Source organism: Mandrillus leucophaeus, unplaced genomic scaffold (assembly GCF_000951045.1).
Source record: "Mandrillus leucophaeus isolate KB7577 unplaced genomic scaffold, Mleu.le_1.0 Scaffold3, whole genome shotgun sequence".
Taxonomy (NCBI): domain Eukaryota; kingdom Metazoa; phylum Chordata; class Mammalia; order Primates; family Cercopithecidae; genus Mandrillus; species Mandrillus leucophaeus.
In genome coordinates this window covers 3,863,204-3,884,290 of record NW_012103142.1, presented here as the reverse complement: position 1 = coordinate 3,884,290, position 21,087 = coordinate 3,863,204, and the positions used below count along the sequence as shown (strand labels likewise).

Here is a 21,087-nt window from a genome sequence, read left to right as displayed (position 1 = left end):
AAAGAAAGAAAGAAAGAAAGAAAAAAGAAAGAAAGAAAGGAAGAAAGAGAGAAAGAAAGAAAGCAAAGAAAGAAAGAAAGATCTGTCATGGGATAGCCTGGGTGTGGTGGCTCATGCCTGTAATCCCAGCACTTTGAGAGGCTGAGGCAGGAAGATCGCCTGAGCCCAGGAATTCAAGACCAGTCTGGACAACATGGTGAGACTCCGTCTCTATTAAAAAAAGAAGAAGAAGAAGGAGAAGAAGGAGGAGAAGAGGAGAAGGAGGAGGAGCAGGAGGAAGAAGAAGAAGAGAAAGAAGAAAAAAAAGGGAAGAAAGAGATCATGGGATAATTTTTAAATAATCTTCGATTAGGCAAGGCCCTTCCAGATATATCACAAAGCATTAGAAGCCACAAAAGAAAATATTGAGTCATTCAACCATACGGAAACTTTTAAAAAATAAATAAAACTGAATGGCAATAAAAGGTCACCATTGACAAGTCAAGTCAAAAGGCAAATAAACTGTGAAAAAATACTCACATATCATAGAAAATAAGTTAATTTCCTCCCTTGGTAAAGAACTCCTACAGATCAATGAAAGACCAATAATGCATTAGAGAAACTGGCACCATATATGAATAAATAATTCATGGAAAAATAAATATCAATGATTTAAACATATGAAAAATGTTTATAAAAATAATACATTGAGATATCAATGTAGTTTTATTCAGCTATTCAATTAGTAAGACCAAAAAAAGTGATATACTATATCATAAAGGATGTAGGAAACACATTCACACAATATTGGCAGGAATATAAACTGGTACACCTTTTATGAAAAGAAATGTATAATATCTGTCAACATTTAAAATGCAAAAATCTTTCTACCCAGCAATTTCACTTTCAGTCATTGGTTCCACAGATGATATACAATATGACAGTATGGAAGGATATTCATTACAGCATTGTCTGTAGTAGCAAAGGATTGGAAATGATCTAAATTTCCATCAGTAGGGAGCTGGTTAAATGAGCTCTGATACATCCGAACATTGGCGTACTCTGCACCCGTGAAGAAAATGAGAAAGATCCAGGTGAACGGTTATGGAATGACCTTCAAGATATTGTGTCATATGAAAAAAGTAAGGGGCAGAACAGTGAGGATAGTGTGCTTTTTATGAAGAAAAAAGTGTATGTGTGTGTATGAAATATATGCAATAGATAAGGGCCGTGATATAGTTAGGTTTTATGTCCTCACCCAAATCTCATCTCGAATTATAATCCCTATGTGTCAAAGGAGGGAAGTGTTTGGATTATGGGGGCAGTTTCCCCCATGCTGTTCTTGTAACAGTGAGTGAATTCTCACGAGATCTGATGGTTTTACAAATGGCAGTTTTTCCTGCGCTTGTATAATTTCTTCCCCTGCTGCCATGTGAAGAAGGTCCTTGCTTCCCCTTCACCTTCCGCCGTGATTGTAAGTCTCCCGAGGCCTCCCCAGCCATGTGGAACTGTGAGTTCATTAAACCTCTTTCCTTTGTAAATTACCCAGTTTCCGGTATTTCTTTATAGCGGTGTGAAAATGGACTAATACAGGCCAGGTGAGGTGGCTCACGCCTGTAATCCCAGCACTTTTGGAGGCTGAGGTAGGCAGATTGCTTGAGCCCAGGAGTTAAAGACCAGCCTGGGCAACAAGGTGAAACTTTGTCTCTATAAAAAAATAAACAAAATTAGCCAGGCATGGTGGCGCATGGCCGTAGTACCAGCTACTCAGGAAGCCAAGATGGGAGGATCGCCTGAGCGCTGGAGGTCCAGGCTGCACTGAGCTCTGATTGCACCACTGCACTCCAGCCTGGGTGGCAGAGTGAGGTCCTGTCTCAAAAAAAGAAAAATGATAGATAAGCACACACATTCATATGTTTGTAAATGCATAGAATATTTCTGACAGGATATACAAGAAACTAGTCAGAGTTGGGCTGGATAGAAGTGTTGGGATGGAGGAGGGGGGTAGATTTATGTTTCACTCTTTACTTTTAATGTATTTTATGTTTTTACTATCTGTGTACATTACCTATTCAAAAAGAAACTTAAAAACAGTGTGTACATATACAAAGAGAGACTGATGAAGGAAACATGGTAAAATGTTAACATTTAGGAACAATGGTAAAGGGTATATGGGGATTATTTTATTATATTTGCAACTTTTCTGGATGTATAAGATTATTTCAAAACAAAAAGTTTTTTAAATTAACAAATTTAATTTATAAAAAAATGAATATTATCACAACCAACTATCTGAGGACATTGATACTCAGAGAGTTTCTGAGGCTTTATTGAACTAAATAAGCACTCATTTATTTTTTATTATTATTATTTTTGAGACACGGTCTCACTCTGTTGCTTAGGCTAGAGTGCAATGGCACAGTCACAGCTCACTGCAGCCTCCCAGGCTCAAGTGATCCTTACACCTCAGCCTCCCAAGTACCTGGGATTATAAACATGCACCACCACACCCAGCTAATTATTGTATTTTTAGTAGAGATAGGGGTTTCACCATGTTGTCCAGGTTGGTCTGGAATTCCTGGACTCGAGTGATCCACCCGCCTCGGCCTCCCAAAGTACTGGGATTACAGGCACAAGCTACCGCACCCGGCTTATTTATTCAACAAATGTTTATTAAGCACTTCTAGGTGCTGGACACTGTGCTACGAAATACAAAATGTAGAAAGTGTAGAATAAGAAAACGTAGAAAACATGAAAATGTAGAAAACTGTAGGGAAAACAAGCCATATGTAATATAATGCCAAAGAGTGGTAATTGTTTTGAAGAAAAGCAAAGCAGACAAGGGCTAGAATGGTGGTGGGAGGTGTATTTTAGATGAGGTGCTCAAGGGAGGCCTGAGGAGGTGATGCTGGAAAGAACAAGTGAGAAACAAGATCTGGAAGAAGAGGGCAGAGGAGGAGGAAACAGCGAATGCCGAGGCCGCGAGGCAGGAGCAGGCTCTGTGTGCAAGAGAAACAGTGAGGAGAGCCCCGTGGCGGGAGCACGCGGGGGGAGGGAAGTGCGGGCGGGCGGCGGAGATGGAGACAGAGGTAACAGGCAGGACCCGTAGACCATATGGGCCCATTTGGAGGGCGACACGAACCGACTTAGGTTTGAAAGGGATCCCCTCCCCGCCCCCCGCTGCTTTCATTCTGGAGAAGAGACTGTACTAGGCAAAAGCAGCAGCAGGGAGACCCGTGAGGAGTTAACACAATCCAGACAAGAGACAGTTGCTTGGCCACGGAGGGCAGGGGTGGAGGTCATGATGAAAGGTGGCTGGACTCGGGATATGTACTGAAAATAGGACCAATAGGGCTTGCTGCTGTATTTGGGCAAATGCAACAAATCCAGGACCTTCATTCCAGCAAAGGACTCTCTCCACTCCTATAAAAACAGAGTGAGGTTGGATTTTTAAGACCCAGCCCTCAGGATCTCAAGGCATCCTCAGTTTATTTGTCTCCCAACCCTCACGGGCCCTGCTCCCCACCATGGAAATAAAAGGGACATGGAGAAGGCAAGAGTGGTCACACCCTCTCGGGTGCAGCCAGAGTGCCAAGGAGTCCTGCAGGTGGTGAGAACTCAGCTTGGCCTTGTCCTCGGCACCAGCACCAGGGAAAAAACCTGCCGGGACATACCAAGTGCTAGGAAAAAAATTAGATCCAGGCACGTTTGGAAACGATGGCGCTAACTGAAAAATACAATGTTACTGAACTGAAAAACACTGTGCTCAGAACTAGGTTTTGCAAAAATAGAATCAATGGACAAGGATCAAGAGCAGTGAAACTGTTTTACAATTAGCAAAGTTTTCACACTCACTGATTTTTAATTCCTTACAAGTGCTTGAAGACTCTTCACAGCTTGTTAAATCCTGAAGCAAGATATTCTCCATTCTAGGGCCCTGCAGTGAGAGCTGAGGTGCAAGCTAGGACCTGAGCCTCCCTGCCTCCAGCTACTGGCTCCAAAATAGCTCAAGAAGCTTAGGCAGGTGGGCAGTCCCACAGAAAACCAGGGTCAGGGAGCTTGCTTCAAAGCTGCGTTTGGGTAGCGCTTTACGTAAGATTGAGAAAACCTAAATTACATCAAAGACTGAGGAGGTGCACAGAAACAGATAGGTCCCTGCAAGCCTCCTCTTAGAACTGTCACAGCGGCAATGACCCTGGGCGAGGCACTTCCCCTTTCTGGTGTATTGAGCAGGCAGTGTGATCTGGAGTCATCAGCATGGACATTCTGGCCCCTCACCACTTCCTAGGGCCGTGAGCTTTGGTAGATATGGATCTGTGTTCACCTAAAGCTTTGGAAGATAATTCCTGGCAGGCTAATGATTTCCCACCTCAAATGTCTTCATCCCTCTGGTTTTCTTCAGCATTACAGGAATTTGTTCCACCCCGTGAGGAGCAATCTGGACTAGGCCCTGGAGGCAGCCCTATCAGTGATGGACAGTGTCCACAGATACGTAGCCTAGGTAGCCAGATAAGTACTCCAGAGAGAAAATTGTAGGGTATGTTCCACACGGTTTCCTCGAGGCTCCCTAGCAGGTTTAAGCCCCAGTTGCACACAGTGGAACTTGTTCACTGACACCTTTATTGACCTTCTCCTTTCTTACATTCTCTACTTTCCTGCTGTGCCTCCAGGGACTACCTCCCAGGTAATCCACCTGCACACAAGTCCTTGTCTCAAGTTGTTTGGGGAGTGGGGGTGGTGGGGGTGACTAAGACAGTTTCCAGAAATGGCAGAAGCAGGATGGGCTTCTGAAAACAGAAGTCACCAGTGAAGTGACAACGTGGATCCAAATGCTGGTGGTGAGTAAGGTGGTGATAACCCTTGGCAGACTACAGCATCACAATGTCCACAATGTGTGTAGTGGGTTGGGAAGAGGCACAGGTAAAATTTCAGGAGCAACATTGACTTATGCCATAAGTCTAACACTTGAAAGATACAGGGCAATAGTAATGATAAGGATTGTGGGGTTGGTTGGCTTTTGTTATTTGCCCTAGAAGCCTTGAAGAAAGACAACTCAGGGTATGTTGTGAAGACAGGAGAACTCCATAACAGCATTCTAAATGACCCTTATTTCTCATGGCCCAAGAGTAGGCTGTGCTGAAAATCAGGCCCAGGATCTGATTGTAAAAGGGGTGAAGTTTCAAGAGAGACTAAAAGCACAGCCTCAGCAGACCTACTACCCCAGGCTCAGAATTCTGATAGGGAAAGAATGGGGCACTAGGACTTGAATGGAGATATTTGGATAGATGCACTTGAGAAGCTTGTACCCTCAGCTTCCTTGAGCCTTCTAGGCCTGTAGAAGGACCCCTTCCTTTACTAGAGAACAATCTCCCATAACCTAAAGACCACGCTAAGGACTCACCTGAGGTGGATGTCTCACAAGGTGATGCTTATCTTCCTCAAGATCCTTCCCTCCTGCCTTCACTGCCTCTAGACCAGGATCAAAAAACATTTTCTTAAAGGGCAAGAGAGTAAATATTTTAGACTTGCAGGCCATGTGGTCTCTGTTGCAACTATTCGATTCTACTTTTGCTCTTAAAACGACAGTGCAAAAACAACCATGGACAATAGGTAAACAAATAGGTGTGTGTGCATTCCAATAAAACTTTATATACAAAAACAGGCAGCTGGTGCATGAACTATGGTTTGCCTACCCCTATTCTAGACCAGTAATTAGGGTCAGGTCTTACCATTGCCCAAGCAGGAAAGTATATAGTCCCCATTGCTGGAGGAAATAGCTTATTCACAATAAAAACTACAGGTCTGGTTGATATATATTAGTAGGAACAGGAAAACACATATAGGAGGAGATCTTGAGGATGTAGGACTGGGGCCGGGGGGAGCTGAGGAATACAAAGCTAGATAAACAGGGTTTTATGGAGTGACCCTTCTTTTGACTCGGAATTTAACATCCTGGCGAGACCTCTGGAGCTGGTCTTAACACGCTACTGAATTGATCCTTAAGGTTTAGACACAATGATGGCTGACAGTCAGTGAGGCAGCAATGCTGAAACAGCCTTGGAAGAGTACTAATGAGGGATTAGAAGGCTCAGAGAGGAGGGCCCAAAAGGCCTTCCTTTTGCAAAGCAATAAAGAAGTGCCTAGTGAAAGGAGCTCAGTGCTGGTTGTCCTCCATAGCCCAGGTTCACGGAGGAGATACTCCCACGGAATGCCATGGCCACTGTCAATGGAGACATTAAGGTTCTGGAAGAGCAGAGACCACATAGGGCCACTTAATCATCAGAGGCAAGGTGGACACAATTACAATGACAGGCAGCAAGGCCTGAATGGTGACCAGGGTTCCTTGATCTGCAGAGCTCTGCAGCAGTGGAGTCCCTAGGGCAAGAGAGCTGAGCATTTAATGAGAGTCTTGCCTGACTTAACCACAAAAATCAAGGGTGAGTGATCAGAGGCTGATGTCACCTGCCGAGATAGAAAATTGCAATATCTTACCTAGTTTCCAGCATTGAGCCAGTTCTGACCCAGGACACACTGATGGAAGAGAAAGATCCATAATCCCACTATAAATATATAAAATAAATGTTTCCTTGATTCTTCCCGAAAGTGCCCTCTGGCTATTTACCAGAATAGCTGTACAGTGTGGAACAGGGAATAACCAGATCATTTGAGGTCTGTTAGATAAAAGGTCTGAGCTTTCATTGCTTCCAGGTGATCCAAAATGCCATTATAGCCTCCTTTTAGAGAGGGGGGCCATAGAAGGCCAGATGATAAATAGAGTTCTAGGCAAGCTCATCTCCCAATGAGTCGGTGGACCTACTCTATGGTTATTTCCTAGCCCTTGAGTGCAAATCGGGATGCATAACTTCACAGATGGCAGAACTCTCACATTCTGCCACATTCTCACATTCTCTGTCATCTGTGGAATAAGAGCCATTATGGAAAGAAAGACTTAGTAGAAGTCTCTAAAATTATCCCGCTGGTCAAGGTCGTAAATCAGAAGTAATAGCATATCCCAGGTGGGTAGAAATTAGTGATACCCTCAGAGACTTAAAGGATACTGAGGTGGTCCCTATATTATCTCCATTGGTTCCACCCCATACTGCCCCTATAAAAACCAACTGAAGCATGGTGATTGGTGATTATCCACGTGGCAGCCCTAATCACAGCCATGATCAGATACAGTATCCTTACTATAATGGTCTACACAGCCTCTGATGGTAAGACGCCAATACTACGACAAGTGTGTTCTTTTCAATCCATGCCAGGAAAGGGGATCAAAAGGGGTTCACATCCACTTTCCCTACAACAATTTAGAGATCTATCAAATTTGTAAAGTTTTAAGTGGTCAAATAAACTGGGGCATTGCTGGGTCATTCCCTCTGTGGTAAAGGACAACTTAGTGTATCTTGCACTTCTTACCACTTTGTTTCTTTTTGTTGTTGTTGTTGTTATACTTTAAGTTCTAGGGTACATGTGCACAACGTGCAGGTTTGACACATAGGTATACACGTGCCATGTTGGTTTGCTGCATCCATCAACTCGTCATTTACATCAGGTGTTTCTCCTAATGCTATCCCTCCCCCAGCCCCTCACCCCCTCTTACCACTTTTTAATTTGGATTTCAGAGGCAGTGTACTAAAGACCACTCCAGCCCATTTATTGGATGATCTGGTAAGCTGCCATGTTTAAGCGGTGGCCGGAGCGAGAGAGGGTTCTGGAACAGGTGCAGGCTATGGGACAAGCACTTGGGTCACACGCCCCAGCGTATGCCCTGGTCCTGGACTTTTATCTGTGGAGAAGCAGACAGTGTGAAGTCCCTGGAAGTCCCCTCGGGCGGGGAGAGTCTCATTTCAGAACTCTATGATTCTAGCAGAAAGCTCTGCCCTGTGCAGCAGAGAATTATTCCACATTTGAAAAGTAGTTCTGGGCCAAATTGCAGTATTGGGAGCAAATAAATGAGTATTGTTTTAAGCCACTCAGTCTTGGGGTGGTTAATTATTAATAGATAACCAGAAGATGCATGTAACAGTACCTTGTTCTTTCGAATGTTGGACAACTTTCCACTATATAAATATACCACAATTTGCATATCTATTCTGTTAGAGACATTTCAGTTATTTCTAGCTTGGGTCTGTTAAGAATAATGCTGCTGGAAACATTCTTTTTGTTTTTTCTTTTTTTTTTCCTTTTTGAGAGAGACAGACAAGGTCTCACTCTGTTGCCCAGACTGGAGTGCTGTGCTGCAGTCAGGGCTCACCGCAGCCTCGACTTCCCAAGCTCCTCAAGTGATCCTCCCACCTCAGCCTCCCAAGTAGTTGGGATTACAGGCACCCTCCGCCACGCCTGGCTAATTTTTTTTTTTTTTTGTAGAGATAGAGTCTCACTATGTTGCCCAAACTGGTCTCAAACTCCTGGGCTCAAGTCCTCCTCATGCCTCAGCCTCCCAAAGTGCTGGGATTATAGGTGTGAGTCACTGTGTAGAACATTCTTACGTGTCTTTCAGTGGAAATATGAACTCATTTCTCTCGAGAACAGATCTAGGAATAGAATTACTGGGTCATGAGGTAGCCATGAAGGTAGGCATCTTTAGAAGATACTGTCAAACAGTTTGTATTTATTTATTTATTTATTTATTTGAGATGAATCTCACTTTGTCACCCTGGAAGAGGCTGGAGTACAGTGGTGTGATCTCAGCTGACTGCAACTTCTGCCTCCTGGGTTCAAGCGATCCTCCCACCTCAGCCTCCCAAGTAGCTGGGATTACAAGCGTGCACCACCATGCCCAGCTAATTTTTGTATTTTTAGTAGAGACAGGGATTTCACCATGTTGGCCAGGCTGGTCCCAAACTCTTGACCTCAAGTGATCTGCCTGCCTCAGCCTCCCAAAGTGCTGGGATTATAGGTGTGAGCCACTGCACCTGGCCCAAACAGTTTTTTAAATAAGAGCTCCAATTGCTCTACAACCTTGTCAACACTTGGCATTGTCAGTCTTTTTAATTTTAGTCATTCTGGTAAGTATATGGTGGTATCTTATTGTGGTATCTTAATTTGCATTTATCTGATGAGTAATGATGTTAAGCTGTAATATATTCTTTACAAAAAGATTACACAACAAACCAAAATGTTGACAGTGGTGATCTTTGCAGAGGTGTGACAGTAGTTTTTGTTTTGTTGTTGTTTGTTTTCTGCAGCATAGTCTTTCTGTTTGCTAAGTTTTCTGCATTCTCTAAATTTAAATGCTTAATTTTTAAAATTATTTTTTAAATTATGAAACCCTTCCCAAAAGCCCATTTATTTATTCTTATAATAAGGTATAATGACCACAATAGTAATATTACAAGTAAAGTCACTAAGAATCATTTATTGAGCACCTGCTGTATATTCAGCACTGTGGGGAGCTGTGAAAGACACAGAACAGTACAGGGTGTGGTCCCTGCCCTTGAGAGGTTTACAGTCTAGGTGGAGAGACAGGGGAACCAGGACACATGGGGAATTGAGAGAAAACAGTCCAGGCCAGTATGTTACAGGAGCTGGAAGGTGTTTGGGGTCAGACCCCAACACCCCAAGTGCACTAAGCACTTCAGTGCCTCCAGGGACTCAACGTTAGTGCCAGGAAAGACAACCACTCCCAGCCCCATAGGAGCCCACGTGACATGCCCTGTCTACAGCCTCTACTGCCACCATCTTAAAATGTCTGACTCCTTGTTCAGCTGCTAATCAAAGTGCAATGAACTGGGGAGGGATGGGGTGGATGAGGAAGGTCGCTGGATGATTTGAGGGGCCAGTGTCTCCCTCCTAGAACGATCTACTCCCATGGGGTGTATGATGGCATACACCCCTAACACAGAGATAACCCCACTCAAGGGGGCCTGTGCCACCACACAGGACCCTCATCCCAGAGCTAAAAGAGGAGGGGGAGTCGCTGCTTGAGCTGCCTGAGGTAGAACTAGGGCGCCCTTCTTGTGTGTCCCTTCCCCTTCCAGTCCATTGAGCTGGGGATGGGAGTGGGACGGGCACCTCAGAACCACCTGGAGCTGAGAGGGTACTGGAGGAAAAGGACAAGAGGGAGGGAGAGCAGCAGAGGGGAACTGCAGAGTCCAGCTGGAGAAGAAGGGTAGCTGGGGCTCCTCAAAAGTTACAGGGGGAGCCAAAGAGGGAAAAGGTCCAACACTGAGACGGGCTCCCAAGTGCAGGTCAGAGGGGCCATGAGGGCAGGCGAGGTGGTCTGCTCCAGGACCCCACCTTCCCCTTGCCTTCAAAAGACAGAGGGGGGTATCAAGAGCCAGGAGGGTACCAAGTCCCCAGCTCAGCCCTAGGCTGTGCTCACTTGAGGGTCACCCTGCCCAACCTTAGAGGAGGTGAGGGGACTCCAAAGTTTTTGATGATGCCCCCACTCAGTGAGGCCCCTTCAAAGTGCCATCTGTTTACTTCTCAAATTAAAAAGAATTCAGTTCTGAGTGTCCAGGAAAGGGGGTGAATTTCATAACCCCCTGTGACGAGAGGAGGGAGCCACACCCCTCCAGAGGGTACCACCCAGCGGACGAGTGGGGAGGAGGAAGTAGCTGGCATGAAGCCGGCCCACCCGACCTCCAGGAGACAGGAAACAGAGAACATGGGATGAGGAGGCTTTAAATAGTATTTCATAAAATAAAAATGCCCAGCACTCTTAGGAACCTCTCATTCAACTGCTTAGTTTTTGTTTAAATAATTCTAAGGCCAGAGGCTGGGGGGCAGGGGGCAGCCAGGGTATGTACATGAGGAGGTGTTTAAATTAAAACACAAATAATAATTAAGACACACAAACTTAAAGACTAAGGCAGAAGATGTAGAGAGGGCCTTTGAGGTCCTCGCGCTTCCAGGACTGCAGGCCTCCTGTGGGCTGATTAGGGCTTCCTCTTGGAGAAGATCAGCCGGCGTTTGGAGTGGTAGAAATCTGAGGAGAGAGAGTAGAAGTCAGCCAGGCCACGAGGAAGAGGACGCGGCAGAGCTGCCCACCCAAGGCAGACAGCAGGAGGCCAGGACACCCTTCCCTGCGGCCGACAGGGCTGACTGCTGAGGATAGGAAGAACTCGGGGAACGCCCACTCTGTCTCTTAAGGGGTATTTACGGAGTGTCCCACCATGCTTCACGGATGTGATTTTGTCAGTCACCATACCTGCACCCATGGGTCTGCTCTAAGCCAAGCTGCCTAGTAGAGGAGCCACTACTAGCTCTGTGTGCTTGTTTAAACAGACTAAAATCAAATCAAATGAACAATTCAGTTCCTCAGTCACATGAGCTGTGTGTCAAATGCACAACAGCCGTATGTGGCTCGTGGCCCCTGCACCGGACGGACACTCCCATCCCTGCAGAGTTCTACTGGACAGTGGTGATCTAGGGATTCTGTTACGAAATCCATGAAAGTGTTCAGCACAATGCCGGGCCCATAGAAACGTTAGTAGTTGTTATTATAATCAGTCCTGACCCAACTGCAAATTCCCTTTGAGACCTTAGACAAATCACTCTACCTCTCTGAGCCTGGTTTTCTTGCCCTAAAAGGATGGCAAGGGGCCGGGCACGGTGGCTCATGCCTGTAATCACAACACTTTGGGAGGCTGAGGCAGGAGGATTGCTTGGGCTCAGGAGTTCAAGACCAGCCCAGGCAACATGGTGAGACCTTGTCTCTACCCCAACTCAAAAAATTAGTGTTGTGCATAGTGGTGTGCATTAGCGGGCATAGTGGTGTGCGCCTGTAGTCCCAGCTTCCCAGCTACCCAGGAGGCTGAGGCAGGAAGATCGCTTGAGCCCAGGAGTTTGAAGTTGCAGTAAGCCATGATCACAACACTGCACTCCAGTCTGGCCAACAGAGCTAAGACACCTGTCTCAAAAAGAACGGCGGGGAGGGTGACAAGAATGTCTTATGGTATAACATTGCTACAAGGACTAAATAAATCTACCTTAGAAGCTTGGCAAAGGGCCTGGCATAATGAACATTCCCAATAAATGTTAGCTAGTTGGTCTTTGCTGCCTACTTGCTGCGTGACCTCAGGGAGGTTGCTTCCCCTCTCTGGGCCTGTTTCCTTCTACCTAAGGAGCACTCTGGACTAGGACCAGACAGGTCAGCCCTTGGACTATGGATTCTGAGAATCCTGGTCCCTTACAACGTCCTTCCCTGCACATGTCCTCACCTGTCATACTGGTCTGCCGCCGTTTTCGACCCTGAGAGTCTCCAGGTCCACCTGGGGACTCTTCAGGCTGCTCCCCTGAGCGAGGCACAAGGGTACAAGATAGCGACAGGTCCACATGGTCTTCCTCTGCCATGCCCTGCGGCAGAGCAGGCGAGGTGCCAGGCCGCCTGCCTCCTCCCAACTCATCCCGGCCCCGCCGGGGCCCTGTGGGAAGGTAGAGCTTGGGCAGGCCAAGGCCCCGCACACGCTCCCAGGCGAAGTCACCCTCCAGTGGTGTCTCGGTGACAAAGTCGAAGTTCCATCGCTCACGGGCCTCCTGGATACAGCCCGCCATTAGCGCATCACAGTCGCGGCTCAGCTGCTCGCTGTCCACTGGGCCGAAGAGGCGGCAGCAGGCCTTGCTGCCGCATGGGTTTGGACGGACACTGCCCGCCTGTTCTGACATGGCGCCTGCAGCAGAGACACAAGGAAGGCCCTGGTCACCGTGGAGACTGGACACTATGTTACCTGGCCGGGCTTTGCTGTGTCACCTCAGGTGACGTCTTCCTACCAGAGGGTCTCTCTCGCTCCTTCCAGCTGGTCTTCCTGCATCCTTCCCACAGGAGGCCTGACCCCCACCAGCAGAGCGCAGCCAGCCTGGCACCCCAAGGTCACTGGCAGAGCAGGCAACTGAAGGGCAAGCTAATGTCAACAAAGGCAAATTTACTGCAAGAGCAAGGACCAGGGTCCTGTTTGCCACCAGGTATTTTCAGCTAAAATCAATTTGTTTTCCCCCCAGAGGTGTCCCTCATGGGTGTGAATGCCCCTCAAATACATGTGAATTGCCAGAGTCCAGCAGTTTCCTAATCCTAGCCGTGGCCAGGCGGTCAATTCTCAGAAGAAGAAACAGTGGGACAGTTCCTCCAGCCTCCTGAATCCCCCTACCCAGATCCCCAAGTAGGGTAACCCTGCTCGACCAAGTAAAATTACCCTGGACTTTGGGGCAAAAAACACCCGGGTTGTGGTCCTAGCTCTGCCAGTTACTACGTAAGCTTTAAAAAACCACTTAATATCTCTAGGTCTCAGTTTCCTCACCCTTAAATGGGCCACGTGCAAGTTTAAAGAGCATGGCTACAGACACATACTCAAGCAATTGATCAGGGAGGCCATGCGCAAGGCAGACAGAACAGAGCTGAGTGAAAGGCTGTGTCTTGGTGGTTAAGCAGGAGAGCTCTGGACTCAGATCATCTGGGTTGGAGTCCAGGTTTTACTAGGTGACCCTGGGCAAGCAACTTAACTTGTCTGAGCTCTATTTTCCTTGTCTATAAAATGGGGATATTACTGTCTCAGAGGATAGACATGAGAATTAACTGAGTTAATGTAGGTAACGTGCCAGCAGCACTTCGTATACAGAAGTGCATGGAAAACAGAAGTATGATTATTCCTCTCTGCCTTCAGTTTTATTGAGCCTCCTCCCTATCACTTCCCCCTGCCAACTACCTCCTTCAGACAGCAGCTGACAGGTGCTGTAGGCTGAGGGCCTTTCCCAAGGATGTCGTCAGGCAGGTGGCCTAGGGGTAAGGAGGGGCCGGGCGGGGCAGCGCAAGGGATGATTTCTCCCAGGCTGAGCCACATCCTGCCAGGCACATCAGGTGATCTGAAGTCTAGACACCTGGCAGCCTCTGCCCCGTGTTGCCTGTGTCCAAGGAACCCGTTTTGCAGGCAAAGAAAATTAAAGGTGGCTGGTCTACCTGGCTCCTCTCCTCCCACTTCAGGAGAGGGAAAACGGAGGGTGAGTTTGCCCATGAGGGAGCCCTGGCACCTACCTGCCTGCTCTGGCTTGACTCCAGGGCTGAGTGACTGCACGACCTTGGCAGCAACTGGGTTTTCCTAGGGACAAGTCCCAACTTGCAGGCTCTGGGGGGGAAAGCTCTGCTGAGTCCTCCTGAGGCAGGAAGCCCGGGACACATGCCACATCTGCTCCACCCCACCTCACCCCACTGCTTGTGATCAGTGCAGCCCACAGTTTCACGTCCCAGCTGGTTGGAAGAGGAGGCTCTTGGTAACTTCACACCAAGTTTAAACGGCAGGAGATGGAAGAGATATGAGACTTGCCCCTAAGTCATACAGCTAAAAAGGCCAAAGGCCACTGTCCCATAAAGGGGTCACCCAGTACAGTGGACAGAGCCCTCAAATAACCTCTGTCCACCCTCCGCTAGGCATGAGTTGGGATTTATTTATATATTTTTATGTTTGGGGGCTGTTCTAAGCAGTTTAAAAATATCAGTCCTCCTAAAAAGTGGATATCTATTAGCTCCCTTTATACAGAAGAGGCAATCAAGTCTCAGAGAAGTTAAGTGACTTGCCCAACATCACACAGTTCACAAGTGGCACAGCCAGGATCTGAACCCAGGCCTGTTTGCCCTGAGTCCTGTGCTCTAGTGTTGAACCCCACTCCCTCTCTAATTTTGAGGTTTCTTAACCAGAGAGGCCCATCAGAATCACTTGGGGAGGCCAGGGGCAGTGGCTCATGCCTGTAATCCTAACACTCTGGGAGGCAGAGATGGGAGAATCATTTGAGCCCAAGGGTCCAAGATTAGCCTGGGCAACACAGTGAGACCCTGTCTCTACTAAAAATAAAAGTAAATAAAAATTAGCTCGGTGGCTGGGTGCAGTGGCTCACATCTGTAATCCCAGCACTCTAGGAGGCCAAGGCAAGCAGATCATCTGAGGTCAGGGGTTCAAGACCAGCCTACCCAAGATGGCAAAACCCCATCTCTACTAAAATTACAAAAATTAGCCAGGCGTGGTGGTGCACACTTGTAGCCCCAGCTACTTGGGAGGCTGAGGCAGGAGAATTGCTTGAACCCAGCAGGTGGAGGTTGCAGTGAGCTAAGATCATGCCACTATACTCCAGCCTGGGCAAAAGAGTGAGACTCCGTCTCAAAAAAAAAAAAAAAAAAAAAAAAAATGCTGGGCATGGAGGGTCACACCTGTGGTCCCAGTTACTTGGGAGGATGAAACAGGAGGACTGCTTGAGTCCAGGATGGTGCCATTGCACTCCAGCCTGGGTGACAGAGTGAGACTCTGTAAAAAAGAAAGAAAGAGAGAAAGAGAGAAAGAAAGAAAGAAAGAAAGAAAAGAAAGAAAAGAAAGAAAAGAAAGAAGCACCTAGGGAGCTTTTTCAAAATACAGATTTTGAAAAATCCCTGCCTCTTGAGACCAACTTAATCCAAATTGAAGTTTCAAGCAAGTGTTTGGCACCGTTCCTCAGATGGGCACTCTTGGGGTGCCAGCCAAAGGGGGACACACTGGTGTGTTTGAAATGGACATTCTTGGTCTCAATACATCATAGGCACAAGGAGGAGGAGCCCGCCTAGGGCTTCATCAAGGAGCTGGATATTCCCTGGCTCCCGGGAGCTCAAGACAGGACTAGGATCTAGGCAGGTACCCTCTCCTCTTCTACCACCCATCCTTCTCTTATGGCTCTTATAGGCCTCTTCTCCCCCATCAAAATCTGCTCTCATGCTCATTGTCATAATAACTTTCAGTCCAAAGAAAACAGAAACGTAAACCCGTGTTTTACAAACAACTGAAAATAGCCTCCTTTATTGGCTTTGCTGCCTTAGACTTCAGCCATATTTTAATTTCCAGTAAGAGCTCAGTAAATACTGTTGAATCTAAGGAGTGCTCCTTTGAAGGGGTGGTAATGGCATAGGGGTTATTCTCGGAGTAGCCGCGGCGGTTCGCGCCGGCCAGCCCCACTCCGCGGGAAAGCCGGTGTGCTGTTCCCGCCAGGGCCGGGAGGGGGCGCCGGCCTCCAGGAAATCACGCGCGGGGTGGGAGGTGCGTGGGCAGAGCCTTGGACTGCGGGAGGGAGTAGTGATGAGTCAGTTTCCTGCAAGGCGCTGCTCGCCCGCCAAAACTCTGCTTCCACTCCGGCTGCGCGTCACCCTGGGGTGGGGAGGGGGAGCATGGGAGGGGACAGCGGGGGGGCGCCGCGAACACGTCACGCTGAGCCGGCCAGGCTTCCGAAACTCCCGCCGCTGTTGGGAAACCGCGCGCTCTTGTGCCGTCTCTGACACACACACACACACGCACACACGCGCGCGCGCACACACACACACGCGCGCCGGGAGCCTTATCTCCACGCCCAAAGCATGGGATGAGTCAGATCCCTGGAAAATAAAAATAGACGGGAGCAACGAAAACAAAACCGCTCGCAAGTCCTCCCAGAAACGCGACGTGGAGGGAGGGAAGGAGAGGGGAAGCTGCCTGGGCGCCCCAAGTTCCAAACCCAGCTCCAAGATGCTTTTCCGCACGAAGAGGGAGCAAGTGTCCCCCAGGGGTTCTGGACGGAGAGGATGCGCTGTGATCCGCGCCAGGCGGCGGCGCCCCAGGGGGCGACTCACCCCCCTGCTCCGCTCAGCCCTGTCGCTTTCCGAGAGGGAATCTGGGCTAGGTCGGGACGCCACCGAGGCAGCTGATGGAGGCCCTGAGCAGCGTCGTGCCCCCCAGAATCCCCACCCCGCAAAGACCTGACCCCTTACCACCTCCCACCCAGGCGTGGGCTCTGCTCTCGCCCCGGAGTCCAGCGCCCCGACCCGAGGGCAGGCTGGGCCGTGATTCTCCCGGCCGCGGTGGGAAAGAGTTAGAGGAGACCCTTGCCCTTCCCCGACTGACAGGCTGGTTGGAGCCCGCCCAGCGCAGAGTCGTGACTCCCCGACCCCTAGGGCGCGCCGCGAAGCGGGGACCCGACGCGGTGTCCTGGACCTCCGGTGCCCTGCTTCCCTGGGAACAAGCTGTTCCAGCCAAATAGGTCACTGTGCCGATGGAAGGACGGAGACCGCGGCAGGGCAGGGGAGAGGGCTTCGGGAGTCCCACTGTACCCCTTCCCGGGCAGGGTTCTGACCTCATACAGTCTGTTCCCTGGGGTCTCCTTGTCACAATGAGTCACCTCCTCGCTTGTCCTTAGGGGACGTGTCCTGGCACATTCCCAAGGGCCGGGAAACAGCCCGCGCTGACCTCAGTGCCCAGCCAGGTGGTGGACACAGTGGCGTAGAGGACCTGAACCTGGGACCTGGGCCAGGGCGGCGACAGTTGGATCCGAGAGCCGCCTAGGACCGATCCTAGACGAATTTACTCCACTCCGCTTTCCTCGCCCCTCCTGGGCCCCTCCAGGGACACGGACTTCATCCCCAGGCCGCGAGCAAACTGCGCCTGGGGCCTGCAGCCAACCGCAGCCAAAGGCGAGCTCTCAGAGCAGTCCGGTCCACGCCCTCCCTCGCCCCAGCTGGGTTTCCAGGGGCGGGGAGCGTGACCGGGGATCCCTGTACTGGTAATCCCGCTCTCTGCCCGGGGTCTCCGGCACATCCCGACCCCTGTCACCCGCGCACTTACAGATACCGTGTGCACAAGCCGAGCGCGCACCGACCCACGCCCGTCATTCACCTGCCACAGAAACACCTGTGAACGAAGCGCACACCCGCGAACACGCATCCTCGTGGACACGCACGGACACACGCGGGCACGCTCGGCTCGGCTCTGGGCCGCCAGCCCGGGGTCCCCTGTTGTCTGCCGCCACCCTCTCACCTCCTCTGAGTGCCTCGGTGCCTCGGCGAATCCGCACCCAGCTCTGGCCCCACAAGGAACTGACTTCGGCAGCTGCTCACACCTCAGCTGGCGCAGCTCAGCGCGGCCCTGATATACCACCGCCCCGCCCGGGCCCGCCTCAAGGAGGCGGGACCCGCGCTCGGCCCACCGCGCCGCCCGGGACCGCCCTCCCCGGGGCCCAGGCTCCTGGTTGCCCAGCGCCGAGCCAGCTGAGCCTGGCCGAGTTCCAGCAGGCCAGCCGTCCGGAACCTCGCGTGCTGCAGGAGGGCATTTCCCTCCTCCCCCAGTCCCTCGCCTGCGTTGGTGCGCTGGACATATTTCCCCACGAAGTGAGCCACAAATCTGGCTTTTTTTACTTGGAGAATGAGTTGGCACTCCCCAGGAGGACACAGCACTGTTAGAATGAGCCCCCTTTCTGGCCCACCGTTGACCCACTCTGGGGGTCGGGGAGTCCGACCTGGCAGGCAAGGATTTACCCAATGCAGCTGAAAAGATCAGGAGGATGACATTAATAAATAAAAATTCATAAATAATAAAAACGATGCACCTCTCTGCAATTTCCAGAAAAGTTCTATAATATCACCTCTATTCCCATTGATCCCTCACTAGGTCACCTCTCCCAGAAGCATCTGGAGCACCTAGACACCCCAACAAAGCATCTTGAGGCCGGAATGCTTTTCCAGTCCCGTTTATTTCACAGATGAGGAAATTGAGGTCCACTGAACTTAAGTATACAAAGTTGTTGATTGTCACATGCTTCCAGGAAGGAGGGAATTGGAGACACTACCAGAAAAGGGCAACCTGATCTCCAGGGAAACCGAAGAAGTGGACATTGAACCAATCTCTGTACACCCTACACTCACCTCAACAGACGAAGCCCCTGTGGTTGCAGCAGCTTTGTTGGCCGGGAAGGGGAGGATTTGACGAGTGAGTTGTCTGTCTCCTGAATACTCCCCACATAGCCCCTGTATGCTTCTGGGGAAACTGGGGCTCAGAGAAGTCTAGTGACCTAACTCAGATCATGCAGCAAAGAAATGACTATAGTTGGAACACAGGCCTTTTGCCTCCTGCCCAGGACTCTCTGCTTGTCATCCTTTATTTCTGTGGCTCCAGAATGACAAAAATGCCAAATAACCCTCATTTGCAGATGGTTTATGGAGATGACATAAATAAAGGACAACTCTGGAAGTGTCTACTGGTGCTTCTGACAGACACAGAGATGAATGACAAGTCTATCTGCTCCCATCTACCGCACACCCCTGCCCTCCCTTGGACTTCACCTTTGCCTCCTTTCTGAGCCTGAAACATTTGCAGTTTTGCTTTTAAAAAATTGCAGAGGGTGGATTGTTCATCTGAACAGAAATCCTACTAAAAAACAGAACCCAGGCTTGGAGCAGCTACAATTACTTACATCTCAGGCTGCTCAGAGTCTGGAAATCTCTGCCCAGACATGCCCAGTCTTCTTCCTTTAACGCAGCTGACCTCGGGGAGGACAGGCTTCTTTCTCCTCTGCTGTGGGAATGGGAGCCCGTAGGGGTGGGAGGACACAGCAGCAGACCCCCTCGGCCTGCCTGGTCCTAGAGTCAGGCCAGGATTGTGGCTAAACCCCAGAAAGGCCACAGCACGGCCTCAGGACCCCACTCTAAGCCCCACTGCTGTCTGCACCTTCCCTCCTATACATCCAAACCATCCAAAGGGTGGGTTGTCAAATGTCCAGCAGAGGATAGGCATCTCCTCCCACTGCCTTGAAGCCCCTCTGCTTTCAGGCATTTCAAATAGACTAGACATTGTCTGTTTACTTTGGGGGGAAAAATTTTTTTTAATAAAGGCTTGTAATGAATTATTTACAGTTTTGTGGTACTGAGCTTCACAATGAAATAATTCTTTTTGTTGTTGTTTTTGGGAAATAATTTTTTTTTATAATTTCTAGCTCACCACCACCACCACATTCAATATTTCTTAAGTACCTACTAAGTGTCTAGTACTATTCAGTGCTTTAAAAAAAAAAGTTTGCAACCATGCACTTGAATGTGTACACAGACACACTCTAAGGGAGGACCTCTGCCCTGAGGAAGGCAAGGGAGCAGGTTGTTAGAAGTCACACACAAAATCTGACTCCCAGCACACATTCACACAAGCACACATGCACCAGATCCCAGCCCTGTCCCAAGGATCTGCCGGCAGATCACATACCCTATTGAGAGTAACAGGCCAAGGTCTACCTGGGGTCTCTAGAGGTCTCCTGTCTCCTACCATCCCCTTCCTCACCTGAAAACAGGCAGTCCAAGGACAAAATAGCCACCAGCCTCTTCTATGCCAGAGCTCAACATGTTGGGACATGTTCCTGACGGTCAGAAAGCCAATCAGAGCCACAGCCTGCTGCCCAAGCATGTTCCCAGGAAGCCGGCAGCATAGGGATGGAGGGAGGCTCAGCATGGGGGACAAGAGCACCCAGACCAGCCCCCTCCCCAGACTGCGGTGGAGCAGCGTGGGGTAGGGGAATGGTGAAAGGTGGAAAGCCCAAACCTGAAGAAGGAGGATGTGAGGAAGGCTCAGTGGTGGCTGCAGGAGCTGCCTAGGAAGGGAGAGGAAGTGCTGGGAACAATGTCACCATTTCTCAGAAAGAGACTGGGGAGTCCCAAATAGGGACAGTCAGCTTTCAGAGGAATTCACCTCCACACAGGCTCCCAAGAAGTGAGACCCCAGAGAAGAGGCGGAACAAAGATAGAACGTTATTGAGCAGAAGCAGCCTTGGCTTTTTGTTTTCATTTTATTTTTCTGTTTTGTTTTGTTTTTTGAGACCAAGTCAGCAGTGGTGCAATCTCAGCTCATTGCAGTCTCTGCCTCCCGGGTTCAAGCAATTCTTCTGCCTCAGCCTCCCAAGTAGCTGGGATTACAGTCATGCGCCACCGTGCCCAGCTAATGCTTGTATTTTTTTTTAATTTTTTTTTGCACAAAATGTTGGATTTGTTGTTTCTGACAAGTGCATAGTAATTTTCAGTTTGCTCATGTTCCTAGCATCACAAATCTGAAGTACAATTTTGCTTCTCAATTAAAAACATACTGGCTGGGCTTGGTGGCTCACACCTGTAATCCCAGTACTTTGGGAGGTCGAGGCGGGTGGATCACAAGATCAGGAGTTTGAGACCAGCCTGGCCAACACGGTGAAACCCCGTCTCTGCTAAAAATGCAAAAATCAGCTGGGCATGGTGGTGGGCGTCTGTAGTCCCAGCTATGCAGGAGGCTGAGAGGGGAGAATCACTTGAACCTAGGAGGCAGAGGTTTCAGTGAGCCGAGATGGCGCCACTGCACTCCAGCCTGGGCGACAGAGCGAGACTCCATCTCAAAA

At 49.3% G+C, this 21,087-nt stretch overlaps 1 protein-coding gene across 1 annotated transcript; it reads right to left on the bottom strand.

Moving 5' to 3' along the window:
• Window positions 1–9,313: 9,313 nt before the first annotated feature.
• CDKN1A (cyclin-dependent kinase inhibitor 1A (p21, Cip1)) lies at window positions 9,314–18,698 on the bottom strand. The gene is given in 3 exon segments (XM_011986597.1): window positions 9,314–10,912; window positions 12,147–12,596; window positions 18,602–18,698. Coding segments are annotated over 3 exon segments (597 nt in total). The 3' UTR covers window positions 9,314–10,862.
• Between the last annotated feature and the right edge of the window lie 2,389 nt (window positions 18,699–21,087).